At 39.7% G+C, this 23,920-nt stretch overlaps 5 protein-coding genes across 6 annotated transcripts; 3 read left to right on the top strand and 2 right to left on the bottom strand.

Annotated features, from left to right (window-relative positions):
• Positions 1–863: 863 nt before the first annotated feature.
• LOC140799369 (uncharacterized) lies at positions 864–4,850 on the bottom strand. Of its 2 annotated transcripts, none has more exons than XM_073153680.1 (4): positions 2,700–4,850; positions 2,526–2,616; positions 2,327–2,397; positions 864–1,727 (listed from the first exon to the last, which is right to left on the bottom strand). In XM_073153680.1, the coding sequence occupies exon 1, from the start codon at positions 4,845–4,847 to the stop codon at positions 2,718–2,720; it is 2,130 nt and encodes a 709-aa protein (XP_073009781.1). In that variant the 5' UTR covers positions 4,848–4,850; the 3' UTR covers positions 864–1,727; positions 2,327–2,397; positions 2,526–2,616; positions 2,700–2,717. The 2 variants fall into 2 exon arrangements, with proteins under 2 accessions (XP_073009781.1, XP_073009782.1); XM_073153681.1 differs by having other exon boundaries at positions 1,588–1,727; positions 2,327–2,410.
• On the top strand, positions 906–1,859 carry LOC140799371 (uncharacterized). The gene is made up of 2 exons (XM_073153682.1): positions 906–1,238; positions 1,325–1,859. Exons 1-2 carry the CDS (start codon positions 906–908, stop codon positions 1,751–1,753), a joined length of 762 nt encoding a protein of 253 aa, XP_073009783.1. The 3' UTR covers positions 1,754–1,859.
• A 2,015-nt stretch (positions 4,851–6,865) lies between the features above and the next one.
• Positions 6,866–9,677, top strand: LOC140798992 (AT-rich interactive domain-containing protein 2-like). Its single transcript, XM_073153087.1, has 3 exons — positions 6,866–7,084; positions 8,003–8,751; positions 9,107–9,677. The coding sequence occupies exons 1-3, from the start codon at positions 6,866–6,868 to the stop codon at positions 9,135–9,137; spliced, it is 999 nt and encodes a 332-aa protein (XP_073009188.1). The 3' UTR covers positions 9,138–9,677.
• A 5,939-nt stretch (positions 9,678–15,616) lies between these two features.
• Positions 15,617–19,564, top strand: LOC140798722 (protein OCTOPUS-like). The gene is made up of 2 exons (XM_073152741.1): positions 15,617–17,640; positions 18,539–19,564. Exon 1 carries the CDS (start codon positions 15,876–15,878, stop codon positions 17,616–17,618), a length of 1,743 nt encoding a protein of 580 aa, XP_073008842.1. The 5' UTR covers positions 15,617–15,875; the 3' UTR covers positions 17,619–17,640; positions 18,539–19,564.
• Positions 19,565–20,791: 1,227 nt separating this feature from the next.
• Positions 20,792–23,669, bottom strand: LOC140798724 (sedoheptulose-1,7-bisphosphatase, chloroplastic). Its single transcript, XM_073152742.1, has 8 exons — positions 23,404–23,669; positions 23,174–23,296; positions 22,703–22,888; positions 22,531–22,612; positions 22,077–22,298; positions 21,901–22,001; positions 21,740–21,811; positions 20,792–21,259 (listed from the first exon to the last, which is right to left on the bottom strand). The coding sequence occupies exons 1-8, from the start codon at positions 23,518–23,520 to the stop codon at positions 20,978–20,980; spliced, it is 1,185 nt and encodes a 394-aa protein (XP_073008843.1). The 5' UTR covers positions 23,521–23,669; the 3' UTR covers positions 20,792–20,977.
• Positions 23,670–23,920: the final 251 nt, after the last annotated feature.

Below are 23,920 nucleotides of genomic sequence, written 5' to 3'. Positions count from 1 at the left end.
GTATCACCCGTGCGTTCGATTCGTACCGGTTCCTACTCAATAATTATGCTGTCTAAATTTGGACACGTATATATATATATATCTATATATAGCCTCGTTCGCACCACTATATTTTGATTTTAACACCTCAAAAATAAAGAATCTTTTGTTACGTTTAAAATACAAAATTTTAAATAGCTGAAGTACCTCTCATTTCATTTGGTTCCCCTCTTTTTTTTTAAAATTTTTTTTAAAACTTTAACCTTGAAAAACTAAACTCAAGGGTATCAAGGTCATTGTATATTTATAGTTAAATTTAACTCATATATATGTCAGAATATTTGAGGTATTAAAAGTAAAATATAAAAGTCAAATGATGAATATTTAAAAGATAGAGGGTAGATAATAATAATAAAGTCAAAATGTACGGTGTTTTTGATGAAATTTCTAAAAATATCGGTGACCACCTAATAATAATCTTATCCAGCATTGTAGCTAATGAGACGCTTTCAACAAACAATGTGGCCAATCAGATGGGGAGTACTATCACATCATTCACCAATACATGAGCAGCTTAGCTTGCGATTGTGGCCTCTTTAATTGGAGGTCCAGGTAATGTCTGACGTCATCGAACATTGGTGATTTTGCTTGACAAAGGTTGCTATTCGAACGTCCAGTTACCTTGCATAGATAGCACTGTGTAGGTGTGGAACAGTTTCAAGAGAGTTTGAGAATAAACTGCTACCGAAGGCCAAAATGGTCTTTAGATACACACTAATCTTCTTTTCCCCAGGTCAAATTGGAAGGCAATGGATAGCGTTTCAACCTATTGAGATGAGAGGTGGAAATGTATCCTGCCATAAGTAGAGGAAGCAAAAGAGATCTCATGGTAGATTCCGGCCTTGAAAGAAGCGCAGAGAAGAGATATGATCACTCTCAAGACCGTTCAAACATCCTTCCCTTCCCCATTACAATCGCCTCCCCGCCAAAGAAAGTTCATCAGCAGGGAGAAATCTTCTCTCTGTTTCTGCAGATCCAAAGATGAGGCAGCTGATGACTCCTCTCCCCCGTCCGGCGGCGACACAAGAAAGCAGGAGCTTCTTGTGCGAATCGCGCAGCTTCAAGCCCAAAAGGTTCGCCTCACCAACTTCTTAGATGAGCGCTCCGCGTATCTGACACAGTTTGGTGAGGATGCCAATGCGGAGTTTGACGAGATTGGGCAGAACGCGCTCAAAGAACTCGACGAGGCCAGCTCGAGGGTCAGTGTAACTTGTCATGAAGCTTATATGCCATCTGTGACAGCCTTTTATATTGTCTGAATTCCTTCTTCTCTGTGGTGTGATAGATAATGGAGAAACTAGATAGTAGGATGCAGGCTTTTGAGGAGGATGCAGAAATTAACAGACAGGAGATAGAGGAGAGCGAGAAAGTGTTGGAGGAGTTTGAAGAAAAGATTGAAAAGGACCGAAATGAAGGGCTATTCTTTAAGAATCTCGGAGAGAAGAAGCCTGAGGATAAAAAAGTAGCCAAGGTGGAAGCAGGGAAGCTCAAAGAAACGATGAAGGAGAATGCAGGATCAAAAGTTAGACGGAATATTTACCTTGGGCTAATGTCCTTGCTCGCGATCACCATAGCCAACGCTGTTTTTGCTTCGACTGAGGTGGAATGGAGGAAGATTGCAGCACTGGGCTTGATTTTTGTAGGTCTGCTCACCCAGCTCATCTATGAGCAGAGCCTATCATCAAATCCTGAGGAAAAGGAATCCAGAAAATAGTTAAAAGGTTGTAGAATCTTGACAAAGAAATGATTATACTTGTATTGCTTCCTGTCATCTCTATTGGCAAATATGACTGCATAATCTTAAACTAAGACTTCCGAAATGAGGATGAATGCAGCATGGTACAGTAAACTATCTGATTCTCAAACCTGAGTTTGATAAATTTTCCTAGCTCAATGACCTACATTTATATCACACATACCTTCTCTAACCTAAAAGATAACAGTAATGTAGCCTCGAGTAAATCTATCTATGTTTTGTCCCCTATAACCTGATCGCGAACTGATCTCTTTTCAACCTCATGACAGTAAATAATTGATGGATGGAACATGTATAGGCTACTAAGTATGTGTTAGATATATACATGGGTGTGAGAAGTGAACTCGGAAAACTAGTTTTTCCTGCTAATGGATGTTACAAGGAGGTAGAATGTAGGCCATCAACTGTAGGCTCTTCAGTAGATTCTTCATACAAGCTGTTAAAATAACATAATCTCTCTAATTTGAAAAAAGTAATAATAAGATTTGTTGAAAGACCTAAATAGAAGAGGTTTGGGAGAAACCATCATACCTGTTGAATCCAATAAGGACGAAAAGCAGCAGAAATTCATGGAAGTGATTCACAGTATCATTTAGATGGATCTGTCAACAAAATCTGCTTTAGTAAGTCTAAACGTTTTAAATACATCCCATACATTGAAGTGATTTCATGGCCAACTACTAGCAAATTACTAGTATAGTTTAATTAAAGGATGCCTAAGAATACATACCACCAGTCTAGTGCATATGAATGAAATTCAGGTTTCCAATGTTCTGGCCGGCATGATTATCAGTAAAGATTAATCATCGTGTGAAAAGGAACTGAAGATCGTGCTGACAGCATTAGAAAACAACGGACTAGTTTAAGAAAAGAGTGTCAACTTAGTGGAGAGTGGAGAGAATACCTGGCAAAACAATCTCAGTCACTCCGAAATAGGCCCATAATTTATTATGGCCCGAACTAGTATATTCCAGGTAATCACAGTTGGGGTAATGCCATAAACTAAGGCCTCATCCAATAGCTTGATTGCCTCAGGTGTCCTATTATATGAACAAAGACCCTTTATTCTTATATTGTACGAGATGATATCTGGTTGCAATCCAGCCTCTAACATCTCAACCCAGATGGCTGATGCCTTTTCACAATAACCAGCTTCATAAAGTCCATCCATTAGCGTGTTATGTGTCACTAGGTTTGGAGAGCAATTTTTCTGTTTCATCTCCAAGCAAACAAATAAGGCTTCTTCCACTTTCCCTGCAGAACAAAGACCATGGATAAGGATGTTATGGATAATAACATCCATCCTCAATCCCTTATCAACAGCTTGGTTCCAAATGGCAAGCGCAACATCAACCTTCTTATCGTGGCAGAGACCATCAATTAATGAGCTATAGGTTGCCACATCTGGTTTGAAACCTTTCTCCATCATTTCCTTTGCAAAGCTAGAAGCTTCTCGAAACCTTTCAGCCTTACATAAACCATCTATAAGAGTATTATATGTCACTATAGTAGGAGAGCAGCCATTGCTAATCATCTCACTGAAAATCTGGATAGCATTTGTAATAGCAGACGCCCGACAAAATCCACTTATTAGTGCATTGTAAGTATGAGAATTTGGATGGCAACCATGATTAGCCATTTCTTCATAAACAGAAATCGCATCAGCCAATCTCCCATCCTTGCACAATCCATTTATCATCGAGGAATATGCAAAGACATCCAACTCCCCTCCATCTTCTTGTGCTTGCTTCAAAATCCGCAATGCCTTGCTGATGAGCCCATTCTCACACAACCCATGGATCAGAACTCCATAAGTGACTGAATCAGGAAAGCACACATTGTCCTGCTCCAATTGTTCCCAAACCGTAAGTGCTTCATTCACCTTACAATTGTCAAACAGACCCTTGATCATTATGTTATAGCTGATTGTGTTCCAATTTCCTGCAGTTCCCATTGACTCCCAGTGCTTTGACGCCTCCTCCAACCTCCCTGCTTGTAAGAGACCTTTGATCAGAGAGTTACACATGACAGTATCAAGAACAAAACCAGTCTTGATCATCTCTGAGTAAACTCGCGAAGCCCCATCCACATTCCCCGACTCACACAAACCATGAATCAAAATCCCATACGTAAACAAATCTGGTCGATGGCCATTCCCCACCATCCGACTCCACATCTCCACCACCTTGTCAAACTTCCCAAGCTTACACAACCCGTCCAACATCACATTATATGTCGCCACATTTGGACTCACCATGCTGTCCTTCACTAGCCGTTCCCAAACCTCCATCCCTTTTTCAAATTCCCTCAGCTTAAAACATCCGTCGATCATAATATTGTAGCAGACGACATCAGGAGCCACGTTTCTAACGCCCATTTCGTCAAACAGCTCGAGGGCTCGCCCCAAGTCGCGATTTTTATGCAAGCCAGATATCAAAGTGCTGTAAGTAATGCTGTTAGGCTCGATCCCGCGATTTCCAATAGTTCTAAACAGCGCGAGAGCTTGGTCGAGCTGGTCTCTGAGACACAGGCCGCGGAGGAGGATGTTGTAGGATTGCAGATTGGGCTTGACGCGGGCGCTGTGGTAGAAGAAGGCGAAGAAGGACTCGGCTTGCTCGTACCGACGGGCGCGGACGAATGCGTCGAGGAGGGCGTTGTGGGAGCGAACGCCGGGGTTGCAGCGGAAGAGAAGAGGGAGGTTGTGGAAAGTTTGGAGGGCGAGGTCGGGGCGGAGGGCGCGGGAGAAGGATTTAAGGGCGACAAGGGCGGCGGACTCGGAGAAGCGGGGGCGGCGTGGGAGGGAAGGAAGGAGACGGAGGAGGTGGGGAAGGTGGGCGGGGGAGGAGGAGGAGAGGCGGCGGAGGAGGTGGAGGAGGAGAGAAGGGGGAGGGGAGAAGGAACGGTGGGAGGAGAGGAGGGTGGTGAGGTGGGAGAGGGCAGTGATGGTGTTGGTTTCGGATTTGATAAGGGAGAGGAGTTGGTGGATTGGGATCCGAGAGGAGACGGGTGGGGGTGGTGGGTCGGAGGCTGCCGACGAGAGTTTCTCCGGCATTATTTCATGTGGAAAGACGCGGGTTTCAATAATATCGGGCTTTTGGGCTTCTTATACGGCGATAATTATACTTGAAACTTAAACTATTTCCCATTTTAATATATAAGGTTAATTGCATTTATCCGGTGTGGTTTGCAATCAAGGAATGTGGTTTGGCATAATTTCACAAAAAATTTATATATTTTTAACTTAACCATTTAAATTGTAGAGCCCGACTAAAATATAATAAATAATTTTTTCATCATATTAGACAAAGTTGCAGAAGCTTTAATAGGCTTTTTTAACACAACTAAAATGATAAAATCAGATTTTATATAAAATATAATAAATATATATATATAATATCTATTATATTTGAGTTATTTAAAATTCACTCGGTATTATTTTAGATATATTAAAATTTTTATTTAATTATTTATAACTCCGTCTTTAATAAAAATCTTTAAATTCAATATTTAATTTAGTTAAATATAATCAAAAAATATAATAATTGCACTGTAATTACAATCATCAAGGATTAAAGCTTAAGTTAAAATTACGTGAACAAAACCGTACAGAGATAAATACAATTTCTCTTAAATTAAAATTACATAGAAGTTTTTTAAAACTTGAGCCAAACTAGATAAACCATGTAGAGTTAAAATGCAATTTCTCTTAATAGCCTAAACTACTATAAATTTCTTATGCAAATTTATAAATTGACCCATAGCCAAATTAGTTTAGAAGTTACTCTACGAGCAAACACCAGCTTAACTATTTAATTTTTTTTTCTTATAGAGATAATTGAACACTTATAATAAATACTGACGATGCCCCTAGTATACAAACCCAATTGTGCTCATATGACACAAGCCTCTCTAATCAAGAGAGCTCTATCCTATTGCAACTATTTCGTACCCTTCCTTTCTCAAAAACTGACAGTAGACCCAAAAAGAATTTTTTTTTTAAATAGAGTTATTTACTCTAAATTTGTTTCTCTAAATAAGATTAAAACAGTCAAAACTTCTAAATTTTATCGCATAAGACCTACGTGATATTTTCTTAATTAAAAATTAAGGAAAAACTAATGAAAGTATATTAGGAGATTTTAGATAATTGAAAGGAGTCAAAGTGCTATAATAAATAAATAAAGAAGTCCACTTAAGAATAACAATAATGTAAGGGTCCAAATGTAATTATCATGCATATACTAAGATGCTTACTACTTTTCAAAAATTTCTTATTTACTTGTATTCCTCTCTCAAATTAAGATATTCATGTCTATTCTTCAAAAAGTATGTTATTTGTATGGATAACTGTCCGAGTTACTTTTTAAATTAAGTCTCACTAATTTAATAGGAAAAGGATAAAAATTTATAAAAATTGAATAATAATAGTTTCATCTTATTATGTTTAGATTATTTAAATTACAACGGTCAGTTAAATATTCATATAAAAAATAAGAATTTTAAAGAGTACCCATGTAAACGTGTAAATACCAAACTTAGAGGGTCATATAAGTAAATATGATATTTTAAAAGATATGCATGCAAAAATCTCTAAATTTATCTTACGCCGTAAAACGCAAGATTAAAAGCTTGCAACCTATCTATCCTAAGTCCTAAGTCCTAAGTCCTAAGTCCTATACCATATACCAAATTACCAAGTGCCAAATTATCTATTAGTGCTAATTGTTACCGCTAAACCGCCTTCCTTTCCGGGTTATTACGGCTATCACAGGAGGCTTGTCGAGCGTAACCGAGGAAGGCAAAATAGGCGCCAAAACCATCCCTTCGGCGGTCACCGGAACCGGTCGCCTCCCCATCTCCCTCACCTCTCCCCCTATCTCCTCTCCTCTCTCACCACCCTATTTATACAGAGGCGGAGCACCGGATCCCAATGGCCGCTATAAGTCACCTCCTCCTTCCTCCCCGCAACCAAGAGACCCTCGACCTCGATCTCCTAGGCTTTCGATTCCTCTCGACCTCGTCTCCTCCTTTCCTCGAGGCCCTCTCCGGTGGGTTTCTGAGAGAGAGAGAATGGGGCGTTCGAGGAAAAGAAATCGCACTGTTGGTTCGAGTTCGTCGGTGTCGGGGAAGAGGGAGTGGGATGCCGAGGAGATTGTGACGTGGGCGCGAGCTCTCGCCTTGGACCCGCGCGATCCGTCCAAGGTTGACAAGGAGAGGGAGGAGCAGATCTTGAGCGCGCGAAGAGCTTTGCACGTGAACTTGGAGGAGGTCGCTTCGAATTATTCTGGGGTATATTTTGTTATAAATACTCATGTTTCGCTTGTGTTTTTGGCATTTAATTGTGCTCGTTATGTACTTTAAGAATATCTGAAGTTCGTCATTGAAGATGACTTTATCAAATTAATTTGTTGTCATATCTGTTTGCGGAACTTCTGCTCTAAGCTTGTGCTTATGGAGAATATTTTTCTATGTAAATGGCAAACTTCAATTGACCGAACATCTGCCTGTTAAGCAGGTTTTATTTCATGAAACCATGAAATCTCGGTCCACTTGAAAGCATTCAAATAAGTTCATCATTCATGGGCATGGTTATTATATTTTTCCTTTTTGTTCCATGAAGTTTCGTATCTATGGTGCCCCTTTTTCAGATGGAATAAGCTTTTAAAATGGCTTATCTATGCTCACTCTGGTCATTCAATGATGTTAAATCAAGAAATAGAAATTTGAGTTTTCATGCTTATTCATTCTATGTTAACCTTCAACAGGTTTGAAACCTCTTTGCAATGGTACAAGGGAGAAGATCATTTAAGCTTTATTTTTCTCTAGGATAACCTTGACTTTATAATCATAAGATAATAAGAACCAAGACCTTGGTCGCTACTATTTAAGCCTTGGGAGTTTATCGAGCACCCATAGTTATGCCAGTATCTCTATGTCAATCCGCATGTTGCTCATAACCATATTAACAATCCAATCTACTTCAATTGCTTTTTATTTTGCAATATTTTATATCTAAATGTTAGACTTTGATTTACTGCAGGGAAAATTTGCTCTTGTTTCCTTTTTCATGTGTTTTTGATCCAACTAGTCTTTTGCCGTGCTGAGAAATTAACTTCATTTTTATGCCTTAAGTGAAACTCTGCCCTTTGCATTCTTGATTCTGTTCTTGTGCTGGTACTAACCTGACTGGACAGCTGTCTCCTCCAGAAAAAACACAAAAATGTCTACCTGTTCTTGGAAGATAACCAAATTTTAAGACAGCTGCCGACTAGGAGGTCTGAGAGGATAGCAAAGAAAATTGAGTTCTTAAAGGCCCATCCTGTCGGACAGAGGAAACGTGTCCCAAAGGGTCATGATTTTCAGGCTGATGTACCTGATTGGACAGGCCCCCCATCCGAGAGAGTTTGTTGCAATTATAAGGAAGATGTGAATATCTCAAGGTGGTTAGGCACCTGTGTCTGGCCAGAAGAAGGGGGTGTTATTGAAACGAATGAAGCAGTGACTGCAAGAGGAAGGTCAGACAGATGTGAGTGCTCCTCTCCAGGATCTATGGCTTGCATCAGGTTTCATATAAAGGTGGCGAGGAATCAACTTAAATCTGAGTTGGGTCAAGCTTTCTCAAGTTGGGGTTTTGATGAGATGGGTGAGGAAGTTTCGAAACTGTTGGCCCGTTCCGAACAAAAGAAGTTTGATTCTCTTGAGAAACTGAATCCTGTGTCAAAAGGAAAGACTTTTTGGAGTGTTGTCTCAAAGCATTTTGCCTCAAAGAGCAGAAAACATTTGGTGAGCTACTACTATAATGTTTATTTGCTGAGGCGTATGGGCAATTTGAGTAGATCAACCCCTACAGAAGTTGACAGTGATGAAGATTATGCTGAGGAAAAAGATGAGAAATCTTATGATGATGAAGACAAGGTCAAGTCTGTTGAGGCATCGAGCTCTAAGTCTTCTCAAAGGTACTGATTGGAAAGTACATTTTCATACTGTTATGTTGTTTTTCATTTCTGAATGCAACTGGGAAGCTGCATGCTAACTACCTTGTGTGAGTTCTATTAGTCGTTCAAATTATAGTGACACTTTACTTTGCAATGTGTCTGAAGGTACCAAGCAAGCATTTGAGGTCGTATTGTGATACATGTATCAGATCAGTATACTTCATTTTAATGCTCATGTTTCCACTTTCTAGAATAAGACATGAAGTGGCAAAGTTTATACTACATTTAGAACATATGATTTTATTAAGTCTACTAAATTGTGAGAAAGGGATTAATGTTTTGAATACGTTGTAATGTCTTTAAATTCCTGTTTCAGGTCTTCGAAGGTGAAGCAGAAAATTTTGTGAAGTTCTACTGACAAGTTTGTGAAGTTTTGTTGTCAATGATTAGGATACCTGCGTACAGTGCTTTAATTGTAGACTAGTAATGAAACACTCCTCCCCTTTTCCTGGCAAGATTGTAGATTTGTTGTGTGGTTATGAGTCTAGTTTTTGCAAAACTTCTAGACAGATGGTTCATTCTCCGTAAGTTCAGATGAGAGGCCTTTCAACAGTAAGTCATCCCTAACAATTACAGGGGAAAGTAATGGCAAGCATGCTAATATGTAGTTCACACTGAATTATATGTTCTCCAGTGTACAGTTCAAAACCAACAGAAGTGATGGACCAAAAAAGGCTTTGACAAATGTGCAGTTTTGGGTGACTTTACCATGATCTTTTGCTGGATTATAGAACATTTTTCCAAATCCATCTCTGGATCGTATCTCTGCCTTTTGTACTTTGCATTTCTTTTTTCAATTTAGACCTAATATACACTGACATGGAACACTCCTGTATCAAATATGTATCTTAATTCATTGTAGATAAACTGTTCGATGCATTACGGTATATCTCTTGGTGAAGTTTCACTTTCTGAGTCATTTTGAATCATGTTACATTGACTTCTCTGTTTTTCGAAATTGTTATCGGTCTCTACTACAAGAGCTTCTCTGTGCAACTTGATTTGGAACCAAGCTATAGTAATCATCAAAATGTCTGATCAATTTAATCACATCAAGACCATCCAGCATATATGTCAAAAGGACCCATTATCGGCATGCAGCAAGCTCCCTTCTTGGAATCAATATTTGATCTGACTGTAGAACTTGCTGTTTCCTCTTTTATTATCATCCGTGCTTGATGTTGTTGAGCTTATATCACTGGCATCGTTCATTTCTATCAGTTTTATATTCATGGACTCATTTCTGCCTCCATTTGATGGTCTAGTTGGCTCAATCCTAAACAATTGCATACACTTTGAGCTGTCAATTCTATTGTGGGTTAAAATTTGGTGATATTCATGTACATTGCCTACATTGATATTTCCACATAGTGATGAGTATATTAGTCAATCTGAGAAACATTGATTATTTGTAATGAGGTGGTACAAATATATTGCATCAGTAGATGTGGAACAACAGAATTTCTAGCTCCACAGTTAATATTATTTTGCTATAAAGTTTGCTTGGGTTTATGTAAGTCGGAAAGTTTTTATTTAGTAAAGAGGATGACTATATTTCATTTCTCATTGCATGACACAATAGAACCAACCAGTTATATCATGAATATCTAAGTTTTAAAATTCCATTAAGCTGTGGGACTCTTTTCACATTATGTGGCACATCTAATTCTGATTTTATGCTTCTTGGTTTAATGATAACTCACCTTCTCAAAGCAATATAACCTGTGTTTCAAAGTCATGGAAAAACTAGTTAATAGTGGAAGGAACAAACGCACACAGACACTCTTCTGTGAATGGTTAAATGATTCTTTAATAATCTTTTCTTTCACTTTTTATCTAGTTGTTTTCTCATATTTACTTTATGCTGCATTGCCAAATGAGTGATATTTATGTTCTCTTTTTTCTTTAGCTGTTGTCTTTTATGTTAATCCTGAGCAGTTGGCTATTAATTCTGCCTTTCCTGAGTTCCATCCAACATTTTTTTTTCCAACATATAGTTAATTCAATAATGTTCCCTTCATTATTTACCTGCACGTATAAGGAATCAGGTAGAGCAAGTGGATTACAGCATAATTGTTCAGTAGTATCATTGCTTCTCCTTGCTTCATTGCCAATCAATGTTGCTTTCCATCCTTGAATGGTCTATTTTCTCCTCAAATATGAAAGCATTTCCACACCATATCTGACTCAATTATCAGTGGCATATGCATCTGACTTTCTCTGAGGATGATTTTATCTTATATGTTTCTGAATGTTTCTGAAATGTTTACATAAGTGCAATCTTTTACCTGCAGTAACTTTAGATGCCACTGTTTGGTTTGTCATGGCAACTCGATAACCAGGTATCTAGTCACCTATACGGAATGCTACTTGCAGAAAATTTAGATGTTTCTGAACGTCTCAAGTTTTTAGACAAGTGCAATCTTTTATCTGCAGTAACTTTAGATGCTACTGTTTGGTTGCAAATGAAACTTAATACCCATGTTGTTTCGAGATGATTTATATCATGTGAAGGGAACATTATTATCTACATTGATTTTTGCGTTTGATTCTTTAGCTATATGTTGGGCTATTTGATCCTTTGCACTTGCTACTTTTTTCTTTCTTTTACATTGAGGGAAGTGCTTGATACTTGTTTATCTTACTGGGTTTGATCTCAAACTAGCAGTAGCTATGCTAGGTACAAAATTTGATGCATTGGGGAATGAGGTAAATGTTTGAATAAAGCCATGATCATGATGGGATCAAATCACAATGTTTGAGTAGTGATAGAAAGATGCTCTTTTATCCTGGTAAGGCTCTTCCCCCTTTCTTATAGTGCTGTGCCATGAGATACATGACTCTTATTAGGATACTACTTTGCCATCATAAGGGATAAAGCAATCAAAGCAGGTGCACTCCTTTGCCTTTTGCTCACTTAGATGATATGCTATCACTATATCTCTATGGTCGGCTCTACTCGATCTATAACAGAGGATATAGGTTTGGTTCCTCTTAAATATCAGGATTTATATTTTAGTAATTTTAGTTGTTAGAGCTCTATATGCTCATTGTTTGAATTTATTTTTAAGAGTTAGCTTATTGAAGAGAAAGTATTTTTTTATCTAATTTATATTTAGCTACAGACTTACAATTTCGTGAGAGAATGAAAAGGAGGAGGTTATGATTTCCATGCAATCCTATTCCTATCCATCTTTATGATAAAAACTCTGCAACAAATGGGTCCCCCCTTTTGTGAGCTCCAAGGCATGCTTGAATAATGCAGTCCCTCCAGTAATTTATTACAGTGCCTATCTAAAGATCTCCTCAGAATATTGTAAATCCCTAAGAAGGATTTAGCCTAGGAATTGTCCCTCTTCTGTGACCTTCCATGCTTTGTCTCCCTCTAGTAACATGCCAAACAATACATTCCTCCATTGGGATTCCCCAACAGTGGGATTTGCCATCACAGTTAACATGCACTAAAAATATAACCCCCAAAGTGAGGCCCTTGTGAGCCTTTTGAAGCAGGTAATCATCTCCTTGATCTTAACCTTGTTTCTAGAGTTGGTAATCCAAGAAGTGATTTCACTTTGCTTTTGCAGGTGTGAAAGAATCCAATTTAAAAATTGTATTCAGAAGAAAGGAGGAAGATGGTGATCAAGAAGATGGAAGTTATATAACACATGGCATGGCAATCATGGGATGGTATTCCTTTTCTCTCTTTATGCATGTAAGTAGTGTCTGGCCTCTGACTTTCTTAGACAAAATGCTGATATAAAGCCTTGCAAAAATGTCACAATGAGGACCCCATTAGCTGGTATATTAAATCCCAAGGTCCTTCAATAAAAGCTTAACATGATGTTCCCATGAGGACCCCATTTCTGTGGTAAAGCAAAACAATTGTTCCAAATTTGAGTTGCTATACCTATGTCTTATTCACATTCTACGGACAATATATGACAGCCTAAATGATGAAACCTTATTTCCAAGAAAAAAAATTTATATTCTTAATGCTATTCAATAAAAGCTTTAGGTCTAACTTAGAATCTTGTTATCTTATTGTATATTGCCAAATTACCTATACTACAAAGAGCAACAGTTGGTTTTGCAAGTTTAAATATATGAGATCCCTCCATAATCTTCCGGTAATTACTGAGAGATAAATAGCTTGGCAAAGATGATTTGTAGCTTATGGTCGATTATTATAATTAGTCCTATTAATTCATGTCAGAGTAGCGATAATATTTCATGGATTTTTTATGAGAATGCTATGCGCATATAATTTGGATATGGTGTTGCTTGTTACTTTAGTAAAATTAACTCAATTATTTATCTTATATATCAAAAAGAGTTAGCACATTTATCCTACAATTAGACTACAAGACTTATGATCTAACCCCCCCAAAAAAATTGTATAGATTAATTTATCACATCTAAACTTAAAAAGACAAATTAGGGCAGCTATAAACTTCCTACCTTTTGTTAATTAAGCTGATGACCTCCTAGGTTTAGTAGACAGACCATCTTCTCTTATCTTTACTAGTAAGACAGACTAGCAGTAATCACATGGAAGTTCAAATGTCCTTTCCTTATCCTTGCCGATGGATTAAAAATTACCACAAGAGATGAACTTTTTACTAAAGTAATGGGAATATAACAAAAGGAAAGGAACCAAAGAAATGAGGATAAAAGGAACGGCAGAGAAAAGGAAAGTTCATAACCCATCTCCCAAAAGCTCCAAGAGACAACCTTGATAATTTGACTGCCTTAATCTTTCACCAGACAATAAGAAATTCATGGCCAATCCTGTAGATCTTGGAAGCCTGCAGCTTTGAATGCATTCCCAGATAGTATGATCTCCTTCATATCCTCAGTGGAGGGAGACATGCATGTTAATGTTATGCCATTCCAAGGTTTGGCAATTAAACAAGAGGGCTTATTAATTAGTAGGGGACAGCTTCTACAGTGCATTGGCACTGTTCACTACTAAAGCTTTTGTTTACTCACCATCAAAGTATAAAGAAATAATGCTACAGTACAATGCAGAGAATATATATACCAGTGGTGCCTAATCATGTCCAAATAGAGTAAAAATATTGTTCAAGCATCATAAATGCATCTAATTAGTGGCCACTTGTCTTTATGTGCCATGTTCCAAAACTTAAACTTTGTTTGGTGTTAACCGAAGTATTAATAAGTAGGCCTACCACAGTAGTCCAGTGATCAAGTCCTATCAGTTCTCGATAGAGATGATATGTTTGATTTCTTGTTTAGCATCTAATTATCTAACATATATATATATATATATATATATAAGAAAGCAGTATCTTTTATATTTACTCTATTATTTACTTATCTAAGTGGAGAAGTGGAGACAGATGATCTCATGTTTCAGAAATGTTTTCTCTTTGTTTGGGTGCAGTTAATAACTCTCCATCTTGAAGCTAGAAACCTTTGAGAAGTTCCATGAGGAGAATCTCTGTCAGTCCTTTCTCTTTAGAATCACTTGTCTCTTTAAGCCTGTGTTCTTTTTTTCTGGTACCATTTTGGTGAATAACCGAAGGAGATGCAGGGATGCCAAAAACTACCCAACAACCACTAAGGAGATTAAACTATAGTTTGGTGGATTGACAAAAAGAAGCCTTTGATACTTGAATCATAACATACATTCTTAGGACTCACCAATTGAAAATAATTGGCTGGACTTTGGATATTGGGACCCAAAAGCTCAAACAAGGGGAAAATATATTTTTACCTTTGATTAGACCCAAAAGTATTTTTATTTGCCGCTTCACTCTTTTATAAATTCAATCTATGTGCAACAGTTCATTTGGGCAACAAAAATTAATGTTGAACATAGTTTTTCCTCATAGATGTTAAATTTTTTTACCATTTTTTTGTGTGGGTATTATATATATATATATATATATATATATATATATATATATATATATATATATATATTAGATAAATAGATTAACTCTCTCTAATATATAGATTAAACAATTATTTTAATTCTATTAAAAAATAAGCTACAAAAAGTGCTGATAGAAAAAATATATATATATATTAAAAATCAACTACAGCATTTATTTATATGAGAAATTGAACTTATAATCTCCATCATGGGTCAGATAAGATCAATTTACTGAACTACATAGGTGGGTTAGTAAAATATGTTCATTTTGCTTAGGTTCTCCCTCACTTGGTGGCATAATTCATCAGACGAGGCAAAAACCTAGAGAAAACCTAGAGAGAAAGAGAGGAAAAGAGAAGGGAGGTGCACTTTTTATAGCTGGAGGACAGAGAGACACTTTTGTAGCTCCAAGACATAGTTTTGCATGTATAAACGGACCGAAGCCCCAATCCCCAACTAAACAAAAAGCCACACCCTCCTCACGTGAATAAGTTTCAATTCCACTAACAAATCCAACAAACACTACCCATTAATTAATGTAGTAGTATGCATAGGCATCTGACAGTGTTAATTGAAGTAGCTTCTGTGAACAGTTGCACCAAGATTCGCCATTTATTTATGTTAGGGTTAATTACACTTAAAGACTTTATGAATTCATAATGAGGAGAATAGTGTCTATCATACCCTTTCAGAACATAGGGGATATAATAGGAATCCAAAGAAAGAGATTTTTCAAAGTGTGAGAAAGTGAAGTAGAAAAAAAAAAAAAAAAAAAAAAAAGCAGACGTGGCCGTGATTACTTTCACTTTTCCTCTTTTCCCCCCTATAATTTTTCCCCATTTACTCTCTCTCTCTCTCTCTCTCTCTCTCTCTCTCTCTCTCTCTCTCTCGTTTTCCTTAAAAACTGTTACCATTTTACTCCTCCACATCCACATGCGCCTCTTCCCATCCTCCACCCATTCCACTCTCTCTTGTGCCCTCGTTTCTTCTTCCTCTGTCTCTCTCTCTCTCTTTCTCTCTGTTTGTAAATTGTAAACTCTCTCTCCGACTCAAACTCGGACAAAGTGTTAGAAACCAACCATATCATGCCAAGAATTGCTACTGGTAGCAGCACAAGAGACACCACTAGACCACCAATAATAACGAGCTGCACCGAGGAGGGATTCGCCACTCCAATAACTCCCCCATGACTCTCGACATCGTCCCGCAACAACTACCCCAACCCCACCCCCACCACCGCGCCTGCGACCTCCACCCCGACGAGGTCTTCACCGGCTTCTGCGCCTCTTGCCTCCGGGAACGCCTCTCCGGCCTCGAGTCCGCCCGCGGACCCTCCGCCTCCTCCGCCATCAGATCCCTCATCTCCAAGGCCACCGCTGCCGCAGGCGTCGGAGGCGGAGCGGCGCACCGCCCCGAGCTCCGCCGTTGCAAGTCGTTCTCCACCGGCCGCGCCGCCGGAGGAGGCGCGTCCGCCGCGTTCGAGCCCCAGCGCCGCTCCTGCGACGTCCGCGGCAGGAGTACGCTCTACTCCCTCTTCTACCAGGAGGACGATGAGATCGGGGTCGAGCGCCAGCCCAATCTAGGGTTTCCCCCTCCGCCTCGCGTCGAGGAGGAGGACGAAGACGAAGAGATCAGACCGGCGGTGGATCCTGTACGCGCCGTCGAGGACGCCGTGGAGCCGAAGCCGATGAAGGAGCACATGGATCTGGAGTCCAAGTGTTCTGTGAGCAACCCCCCTTTGAAAGAGTCAAAGGAGATCGCTTCGAGCTTCTGGCTTGCCGCCTCGGTGTTCAGCAAGAAATGGCAGAAATGGCGGCGAAAGCAGAAGCTCAAGAAGCAGCATAGCAGCAAGGCGGCCGCCGCCTCCTCTACCGGCGCGGCTGTGAAGCCGCCCAAGCCATCGAACCGGCGGAGGTTCCACGACACGCAGTCGGAGTTCGCCGTGGACGCCTTGGGGCGGAGGTCGTGCGACACCGACCCGCGCTTCTCGCTCGACGCCGGCCGTATGTCCTTCGACGACCCGAGGTTCTCGTTGGACGCGCCCCGCGCTTCTTGGGACGGGTACTTGATCGGCGGTGGCCGGTCGGCGTTCTCTCGTCTCCCTCCGATGCTATCCGTCGTCGAGGACGCCCACGCCCCGCCAATGCCAGTCCAGCGATCAGACGGTCAAATCCCCGTTGAGGAGGATTTTGCGGTTCCGGGTGGCTCTTCACAGACTCGGGATTACTACTACGACTCTTCAAGCCGCAGGAGGCGGAGCTTTGAGAGATCGAACTCTGTTCGGCAGCTGGCTGTGCAAGTGAATGAGTCCAAGATGGCCAGCAATGCCAAGGTGTCTCCTGCTGGCGGCACAGAGTTCTACAACTTCCGGAATGGTGGAAACTTTCTAGATAGGGATTTGAGGGATTTCAGCTCCAATTCTTTGAGGGATGATGTTTCCGAGAGTTTTGAGTCGGCTTTCAGAGAATCTCACAAGGTGGCTTCTTCTCCGGCCAAGAAGTCGAGGAGGTGGAGCAAGGCCTGGAATATTTGGGGGTTTATTTATCGGAGAGGCAGCGGTAAGGATGGAACCAATGTGGTGGGGAGATCCTTCTCCGAGCCCTGGCGGGAGATAAGGACTCGGGGTTATTATGGCAAGATTCTCAGGAGCAACAGTAGTGCGAGTGCAAGGAGCTCTTTTAGTGCAAATGGTGGACTTGGGAGCACAAGGAGGAGCAATGTGGAGACCAACGGGCATGGGAAGAAGAGGAGGGATGAGTTTGTGTTTGAGAGGAACCGCAGTGCTAGGTACTCTCCGAGCCGTATCGATAATGGGATGCTGCGGTTTTACTTGACGCCAATGAGAAGTAGCCGGAGGAATGGCATGTCTGGGAAGGGAAGGCACATGAACTCTCATTTCTTCACAAGGAGCATGCTAGGATTGTATTGAGCCAGTAATTGGCTAGAGACAGGTTCTTGTTCTTCCTTGGTTTAGAAGCTAATATGTCTGTCTTTCTTTTATTAGGTTGAAGAGGATGGTGATTGCATTGATTCATATTTTTCTTTATTGCTGTGCTCGGTTACTTCGATTATAAGATTCTGTATTCCTGTTTCTTTTGAAGTCCGTTTGAGAGAAACAGAGATTGCAGAAAAGCATTTCGTTGTAGTTGAAAGCTGAAACATACATAATTAGGAATTTAGACTTTATTTAATCGATATATCACATGCTATACGAGCTTACTGAGTACTATTGGAGTTGATTCGAAGAAATAGACGTGGTAGTGAAATGGCCATTTGGCTTTGGATTTTAAAGAGAACAACCTAAAACATGTCCAGCTAATTTAGTTGGAAGTCTTATCATTTTCTTTAAGAGATTGCATTTATTGTGCTGTCACTTGCAAACTATATAGTGTTTCTTTGTTGGACACTGAAACTTTTAAATGTTGAAATTACTGGTCTTTCTGAAACTAAAATGCTCACTATAATCCTAGATGTATCATTCACTTTTTACGTAAGTACAGAAGAACTTCTCTGGACTTTCAGTACATCTGGTTGAATACCTCATCTTCAGCATTCATTTACCTGAAAATAATGTCTTGCTTCTTTGTGACCCATTAAAAGCCATGTTTTTATACAGCTAGTGCTGTCGTACCAGCATTGAAAGAACCCATAACCTTTCACTATCTTTGATTTGGCATGGCAACTTTGCACCTTAGAACCTGTTAAAGGGTTCATTCTCTTGGTTCCTAAGGAACTCTGTTTACGGTCTTATATTCTTGGTGCATCATATCAAAATGCATTTCTTTGGCATATATTAAGCTTCCACCTGGAAAAAAAAAATTGTGATTATGTGGTCGTTGATGTTTTCAGGAAGACCACATACCAGCCAATTCCAAGATGCTACCATCGACAAAAATTGGGCACTTCAGGTCGTCAATATGTTCCAAAGCAAGATCTATACCTCTTCTCATGTCCCCAGAGGCCACAGTTGGCCCCATCAATCTGTTCGCTTCAAGTTGTAGCAGTCCACTCAGATGAATTCCTGCTGTAAGTTTTTGTCTCGTCAAGATATGTTTGAATGCTCTTAAGTGAGGTCCCACCACTCAACAGGATTCACGATGTAAGTTGGAAAGAGATATCTAGAAAATATGAAGGTAGCATGCTGCCTCAGTTGCTACAACCCAACATTGGAGATCAACCACTTATGAAAGATCAGTATGGCATTTAAGCATTTCTAACGGACGGGAATATTAGAATCACATACCTTAATGAGCTGATCAGACTGGTGGGAACTGCAGAATCTGATGTAGAATTGAAGAATCAGGGTAACAAATGAGGTCCATATTTGCCATGCTTAAAACTGCATTTTTCTATCATCCTGGACTTTGATGACCTTACCATTATGAGCTGATCAAACTTTAGACGGTTTCTGATTTCCTAAACTTCTATGCTGATGGTTAGATATCATGGCTGATCAGCTGCCATGATGTACAAATTCCTAATGCCATGGACTGTTGCTTCTTGTCTTTTCTTTTTTCCATTTTGTAGGCGTTCAGTATAAGCTATAAGATGACATACCCGACAGATGGCAGAGCTAGCTTAGAATTGAATAGATAAGCATTAGAAGCATGTGCCGAAGTACCATAGCTGAAGTGCTCCTCAGTACTAGGCAGTGAGATCTAACTCGAGTATTAACAATGACCAACGTGGGGAGAAGTTGGTGATGTCGCCTGTGATCAGGCATGAAGTCTGGCATCCTGATCAGCCTTCATATTTCAGTAGTTCACAACCTCGATAATCACAATATTGTAACCTATTTCAGTAAATTCTCCATATTCAACATCTTAATATTTGGATTCAGCAATGTAGATCTTTGGTGCATAGTTGTTCCTTTAACTCGTTTCTTTTTGTCTGATGTTATGAACAAGTGATTGAAGGTCACGTGGAGTGGCTGATGGTTTGTGGATTAATTTCCAAGAGCGATGAGTTGCTGAGATAGAAAATGCCAGCATTATCTCTTCTCATTCTGTTCTACTACTACCTCTATCTCATTAATTTTTTTTCCTTACTCTCCAGTGTACAAATGAGCCATAAGCTCAAGTAAAATCTTAAAAGTTATTAATTTTTGCCAATAAGACATTGTAGGACATTATATGAGGGTTGCTGAATTCTAATTCTAACAGTATCCATGCAAATTAACTGGAGTAGTGGCAGAGTAGCACTCTGCAAATTTCTGATTGACGTGTAAGCCTGCATAGAGCCTTCACTATATAAATCCAATGCTCGAGTTGTGCAGAAGGTATCTTGTTCAACGTAAAAATGATTCTTTAAAGTGATACTTGTACTATCATTCTGTGACACATTCCTGTCAGTGTATAGTACTTCAAGTTTCAATGTTGAGCACGTCTGTCCTATAACTTGCAGTATGCTGAGATAGGATTGTGAAAATGATTCCCCATCACCTTCTCAATGAAGTGCAATCTGCTAGTTATTACAGCATTGCATTCTTGAAGCAAATCTTGGAAGAAGATATACAGCATTACTGAGTACTTTCTGTGGACTACGAATGTTCTTTTAAAAGTTTAACCTCATAGAGAATAATCGGCAATATGAAAGAGTATACAAACACTAACCCTCTTCTTATGAGAGGATAGTCATTGGTCTTCTTTGACACTCTCTTGGATATCACAAGAATACTGCAGCAAAAGTTGTCTCAATCTGAGACAACCTTCCTCCTTTATCAGTGGCTAGGAAGCACATACAAGGGAATGGCTGCACTCTGGCCTTGCCAGTTTGTATGGTACCATGGTTTGTTTACCCATATTCCCTGCCCTTTTGCAGGTATGTGATGGCAGCTGTCCTATCAAACTGATGGGGAATTCAGTTGATGTTTCTGATGCACTGGAGCCTATGTTGAGGTGTGCTTCTATACAGCACTTCCACATATCTCTTTATTTAGTTAACAAACAACCATCTTTGTCTAGATCATATGCCATCTCCTCTTAAACATATTAAATCATATTATGCATTGAGAAGTGTAGATGAATGCATGTATAGTTAGGAGCAGTCTGCATATGTGCTCCTGTCACAATTTCCATGGGCCATTTCTCTGGGAACACTGAATGAAAAAAAACATCATGGTACTGAAAAAAAATATATCTCAAAATTACTTTGCAGGACAAGTGTATTTGGCCCATCTCGTTTTGTCACAGTGATAAGAAACTGGACCTTCAATTGTTTGAGTGCATTACAACATATTGAAAAGCATGATGCTGGTAATAGAGCCAGATATTACCATTGATTTCCAGCTTAGGCAGCAGCTCCTACAGGGGCACCTGCCTTGAGTCTTGATGAACCATATAGAGTTTCCTCGAACCGGATAATTTCGTTCTTAGATCCGTAAGCTACCTGCGTCCGTTCGTCGAGATTGTTGATTACCTTGTCTAGCACAGATTGTTTGCCATCACTGCTATATCCTCCTGCTTTCTCAACTAGTAATCCCAGGGGTGCCACTTCAAACAGAAGTCTCAGCTTTGCTTTAGTAGTTGGAGATATCACATTGGTGAAGATGCCTTTTTCTTTAACTATGATCTGCATCAGAGAAACAAGTTAAGCAAGAAGAGCTTAGCACACTGGAGAAAAAAAAAATGGAAGAATTCAGAGCTTAAGCTTCTAGTCTACTATGAGAAGGAGCTAATGAGTCTTAGATGAAACGTTTCTCTCATTTTTTGTTTTAGGAACTTATGACTAGGTGCAATGACATGATTTGTTTATGATAAATGTTGTTCAACTGATCTCCTCTAAAAAGATTATCTTGATACTGTCATATACAATTGAGATAAAGAATAAAGTCCAGAAATTTTACTCTCGGTGAAAATTTGATTTCTTTTCCTTTTCTTTTCTCTATTCCAACAACGGAGAATTTATGTAAGTGAAGCATAAGTCGCTAAACTTCTTGGAGGAAATAAATTGATCAAGTTTTCATTCCCATAATGAATAGCAATTTTATGATTCAACACCAGAAATCTCAGTGGCTAGACACAGCTATTACCGCAAAATATTCTCTCTTACCTGGTTGACATCTGGGACCATTCCTCCTGTATAACGCAGTGTGTACTTCTCTTTTACATAGTAATTGATCAGCTGCAGGGGTATACAATCCATCAGTTAAACCTCGATCGCTTGCATATGAGAATGAAACAATGAATAAAAAGAACAACGTAACCAAATACCTTATTATATTCAGGGTTATCAAATGTAGCCCTCAAATTCCCTGGAGAAAACATTTTCCCTTCGCCGATTGAGGTGGTATCTTTAACATGTTGCCATTTGCCTGAACCGTAGAACTAGCCTAAGAAACCAATTCACTAGTAATGGATGGGGATCAGCAGAGATTTGCGAGGCAAACCTTCATCAAGAAGAAGGAATTCATGAGTTCCAGGGCAGTCTTTAAGAGCAACAACATAAGTAGTACGAGGTCCATAAATTCCCATAGCAGCAGCAACTTGGTCTCCTCCGGTTACACCAGTCAGCTTATCACCAGGCCAAACACCAAATATGGTTCCTACTGTGAAGTTAGTGTCGACGATACTGGAACCATCGAGGGGATCGAATGCGACACTGAATCCACCTGCATGCCAAGGAGATAGATGACCATAACATTACGAATTGTCTTGATCAATGAAGTCTAGTTAGAATTAAGTGTTACTGAATTTTCTCTGAAAGAGACTGCATTTGTTACTAATTTGCTGTTAAACAATCAGTTGGAATTCTTAATATCACATGAAGTGAGCTATAAGATAGATTATACCACTCACAAACTCTTATATATCTAATGATTCCAATCAATTAGACAGCATTACCTTCCACTGGTCCACCCATGTCTTGCAGCTCAGGAACTTCCTCAGAACAAGCATATTTGCAGACATGGGAGTATTGCAGAGCCTAGAGGATACAGAGAGACCAAGATTAGACTTATTCACTAAGATTAATTCTAATTAATGCATATAATACTGAAAATTATAAGTCCTTAACCTCAAAAAGGAGCTTGTCTGCAAGCATGTCAACAGCAAGCTGCTCATCACCAAATGAGTTGACGCAAGCAGTGCCTCCACATGATGCAGTCCTCACTTTGAAGGAGATGGTCCTCAGTGCTTCGCCCATGCACACCAACAACCTGATCAGGTTCTTATCAGGTGTTGCCTTTGCCAAGAACTCCTCCTAAAACAACAAACTCTTACCATCAATTCTTCAATCTTCTAGATCGAAAATAATATTGTATCAGAGCAGGAAATTCTAGTTTCAAATCCAGCTAATCCTACAATATAAAACCTCCACTCTTTTACTTCAAATTCGCAACTTGAACCTAGACATGAATAGGAGTATTCTCATTCTCTCTCAGCTCGAGCTTTTCGAGAATATAAACAGATAAAAAAAAGTCACGTTTGTAGCTTCTCTTAACAAATAGCATTGTAGTTAATGTAGTTTACAGCAGAATTAAATTACCAGGCTATCCCCTATCTCGCATTTGGTGATCAGAGACGCATTGCCTGCTGCTTTTGAGATCCTTGGCAAGGATCTTGATGTCACCCGTAGTGACTCACCAAAGATTGAGCTTGACTTGAGGCCCTGCATGGAGGTAAACAAACCAAAAGGAACAGGAGCTCTTGTATCCGATTCAAGATGTAGCTACAAGATTTATGAACTACTATGCCCGGCAATCTAAGTATCGTTACCTGGTTCCGACTCGACCGCGAGAAGGACGGAGAAGACGACGGCGCAGCGGAGCGCGGGCGATGCAGTATATTGTTAGGAACGGCACCACGAGCATAACTAGCTACTCCAGTCTCCATGATCACGAGTAATGGAGACTGAGACTGAGATTGAGAAAGGGAAAAATGAATTGGCTGCTGCTACTTTGCTTGGTGGTAAGACTTAGTTGCTATTGTTGTTGTTGTTGTTGTTCGTGAACGGTTGTGGAGGGAGATGGCATGGCATGGCTTTGTTGCAAGGAGAGAAGAGAGCTAAGATAAGTAGGCTGACATGGTGCTGCCACGTGTCCTGAAGAAGATAGTGCAGGAGATGGGGGGGCTAACGCCCATCATCCATTGGAGTTTGGAGTGTGTGGTTCTAGAATGCAGTTAAAGGGAGGCCAACGGCTCTCATGGATCTTAGCTTGCTGTTAGTCATAGAGATATTAACAAGTGGAGCGAGAAACATTATTGCTCACGTAAGAACATCATTGGGCCCAAA

This window comes from Typha latifolia, chromosome 12, assembly GCF_019914945.1.
Source record: "Typha latifolia isolate L0001 chromosome 12, TyphaL0001v2, whole genome shotgun sequence".
Taxonomy (NCBI): domain Eukaryota; kingdom Viridiplantae; phylum Streptophyta; class Magnoliopsida; order Poales; family Typhaceae; genus Typha; species Typha latifolia.
This window is presented reverse-complemented; position numbering and strand designations above follow the sequence as displayed.

Coding starts and splice junctions, on each gene's coding strand:
- LOC140799371 (XM_073153682.1), top strand. CDS start 906: ATGATCACTCTCAAGACCGTTCAAACATCCTTCCCTTCCCCATTACAA. Junction 1,239..1,324: donor TCGACGAGGCCAGCTCGAGG/GTCAGTGTAACT, acceptor GTGGTGTGATAG/ATAATGGAGAAACTAGATAG.
- LOC140799369 (XM_073153680.1), bottom strand. CDS start 4,847: ATGCCGGAGAAACTCTCGTCGGCAGCCTCCGACCCACCACCCCCACCC.
- LOC140798992 (XM_073153087.1), top strand. CDS start 6,866: ATGGGGCGTTCGAGGAAAAGAAATCGCACTGTTGGTTCGAGTTCGTCG. Junction 7,085..8,002: donor TCGCTTCGAATTATTCTGGG/GTATATTTTGTT, acceptor TGTCTCCTCCAG/AAAAAACACAAAAATGTCTA. Junction 8,752..9,106: donor AGCTCTAAGTCTTCTCAAAG/GTACTGATTGGA, acceptor TTCCTGTTTCAG/GTCTTCGAAGGTGAAGCAGA.
- LOC140798722 (XM_073152741.1), top strand. CDS start 15,876: ATGACTCTCGACATCGTCCCGCAACAACTACCCCAACCCCACCCCCAC.
- LOC140798724 (XM_073152742.1), bottom strand. CDS start 23,520: ATGGAGACTGGAGTAGCTAGTTATGCTCGTGGTGCCGTTCCTAACAAT. Junction 22,613..22,702: donor CAGACAAGCTCCTTTTTGAG/GTTAAGGACTTA, acceptor TGTATCCTCTAG/GCTCTGCAATACTCCCATGT. Junction 21,812..21,900: donor ATAACCCTGAATATAATAAG/GTATTTGGTTAC, acceptor ATACCCCTGCAG/CTGATCAATTACTATGTAAA.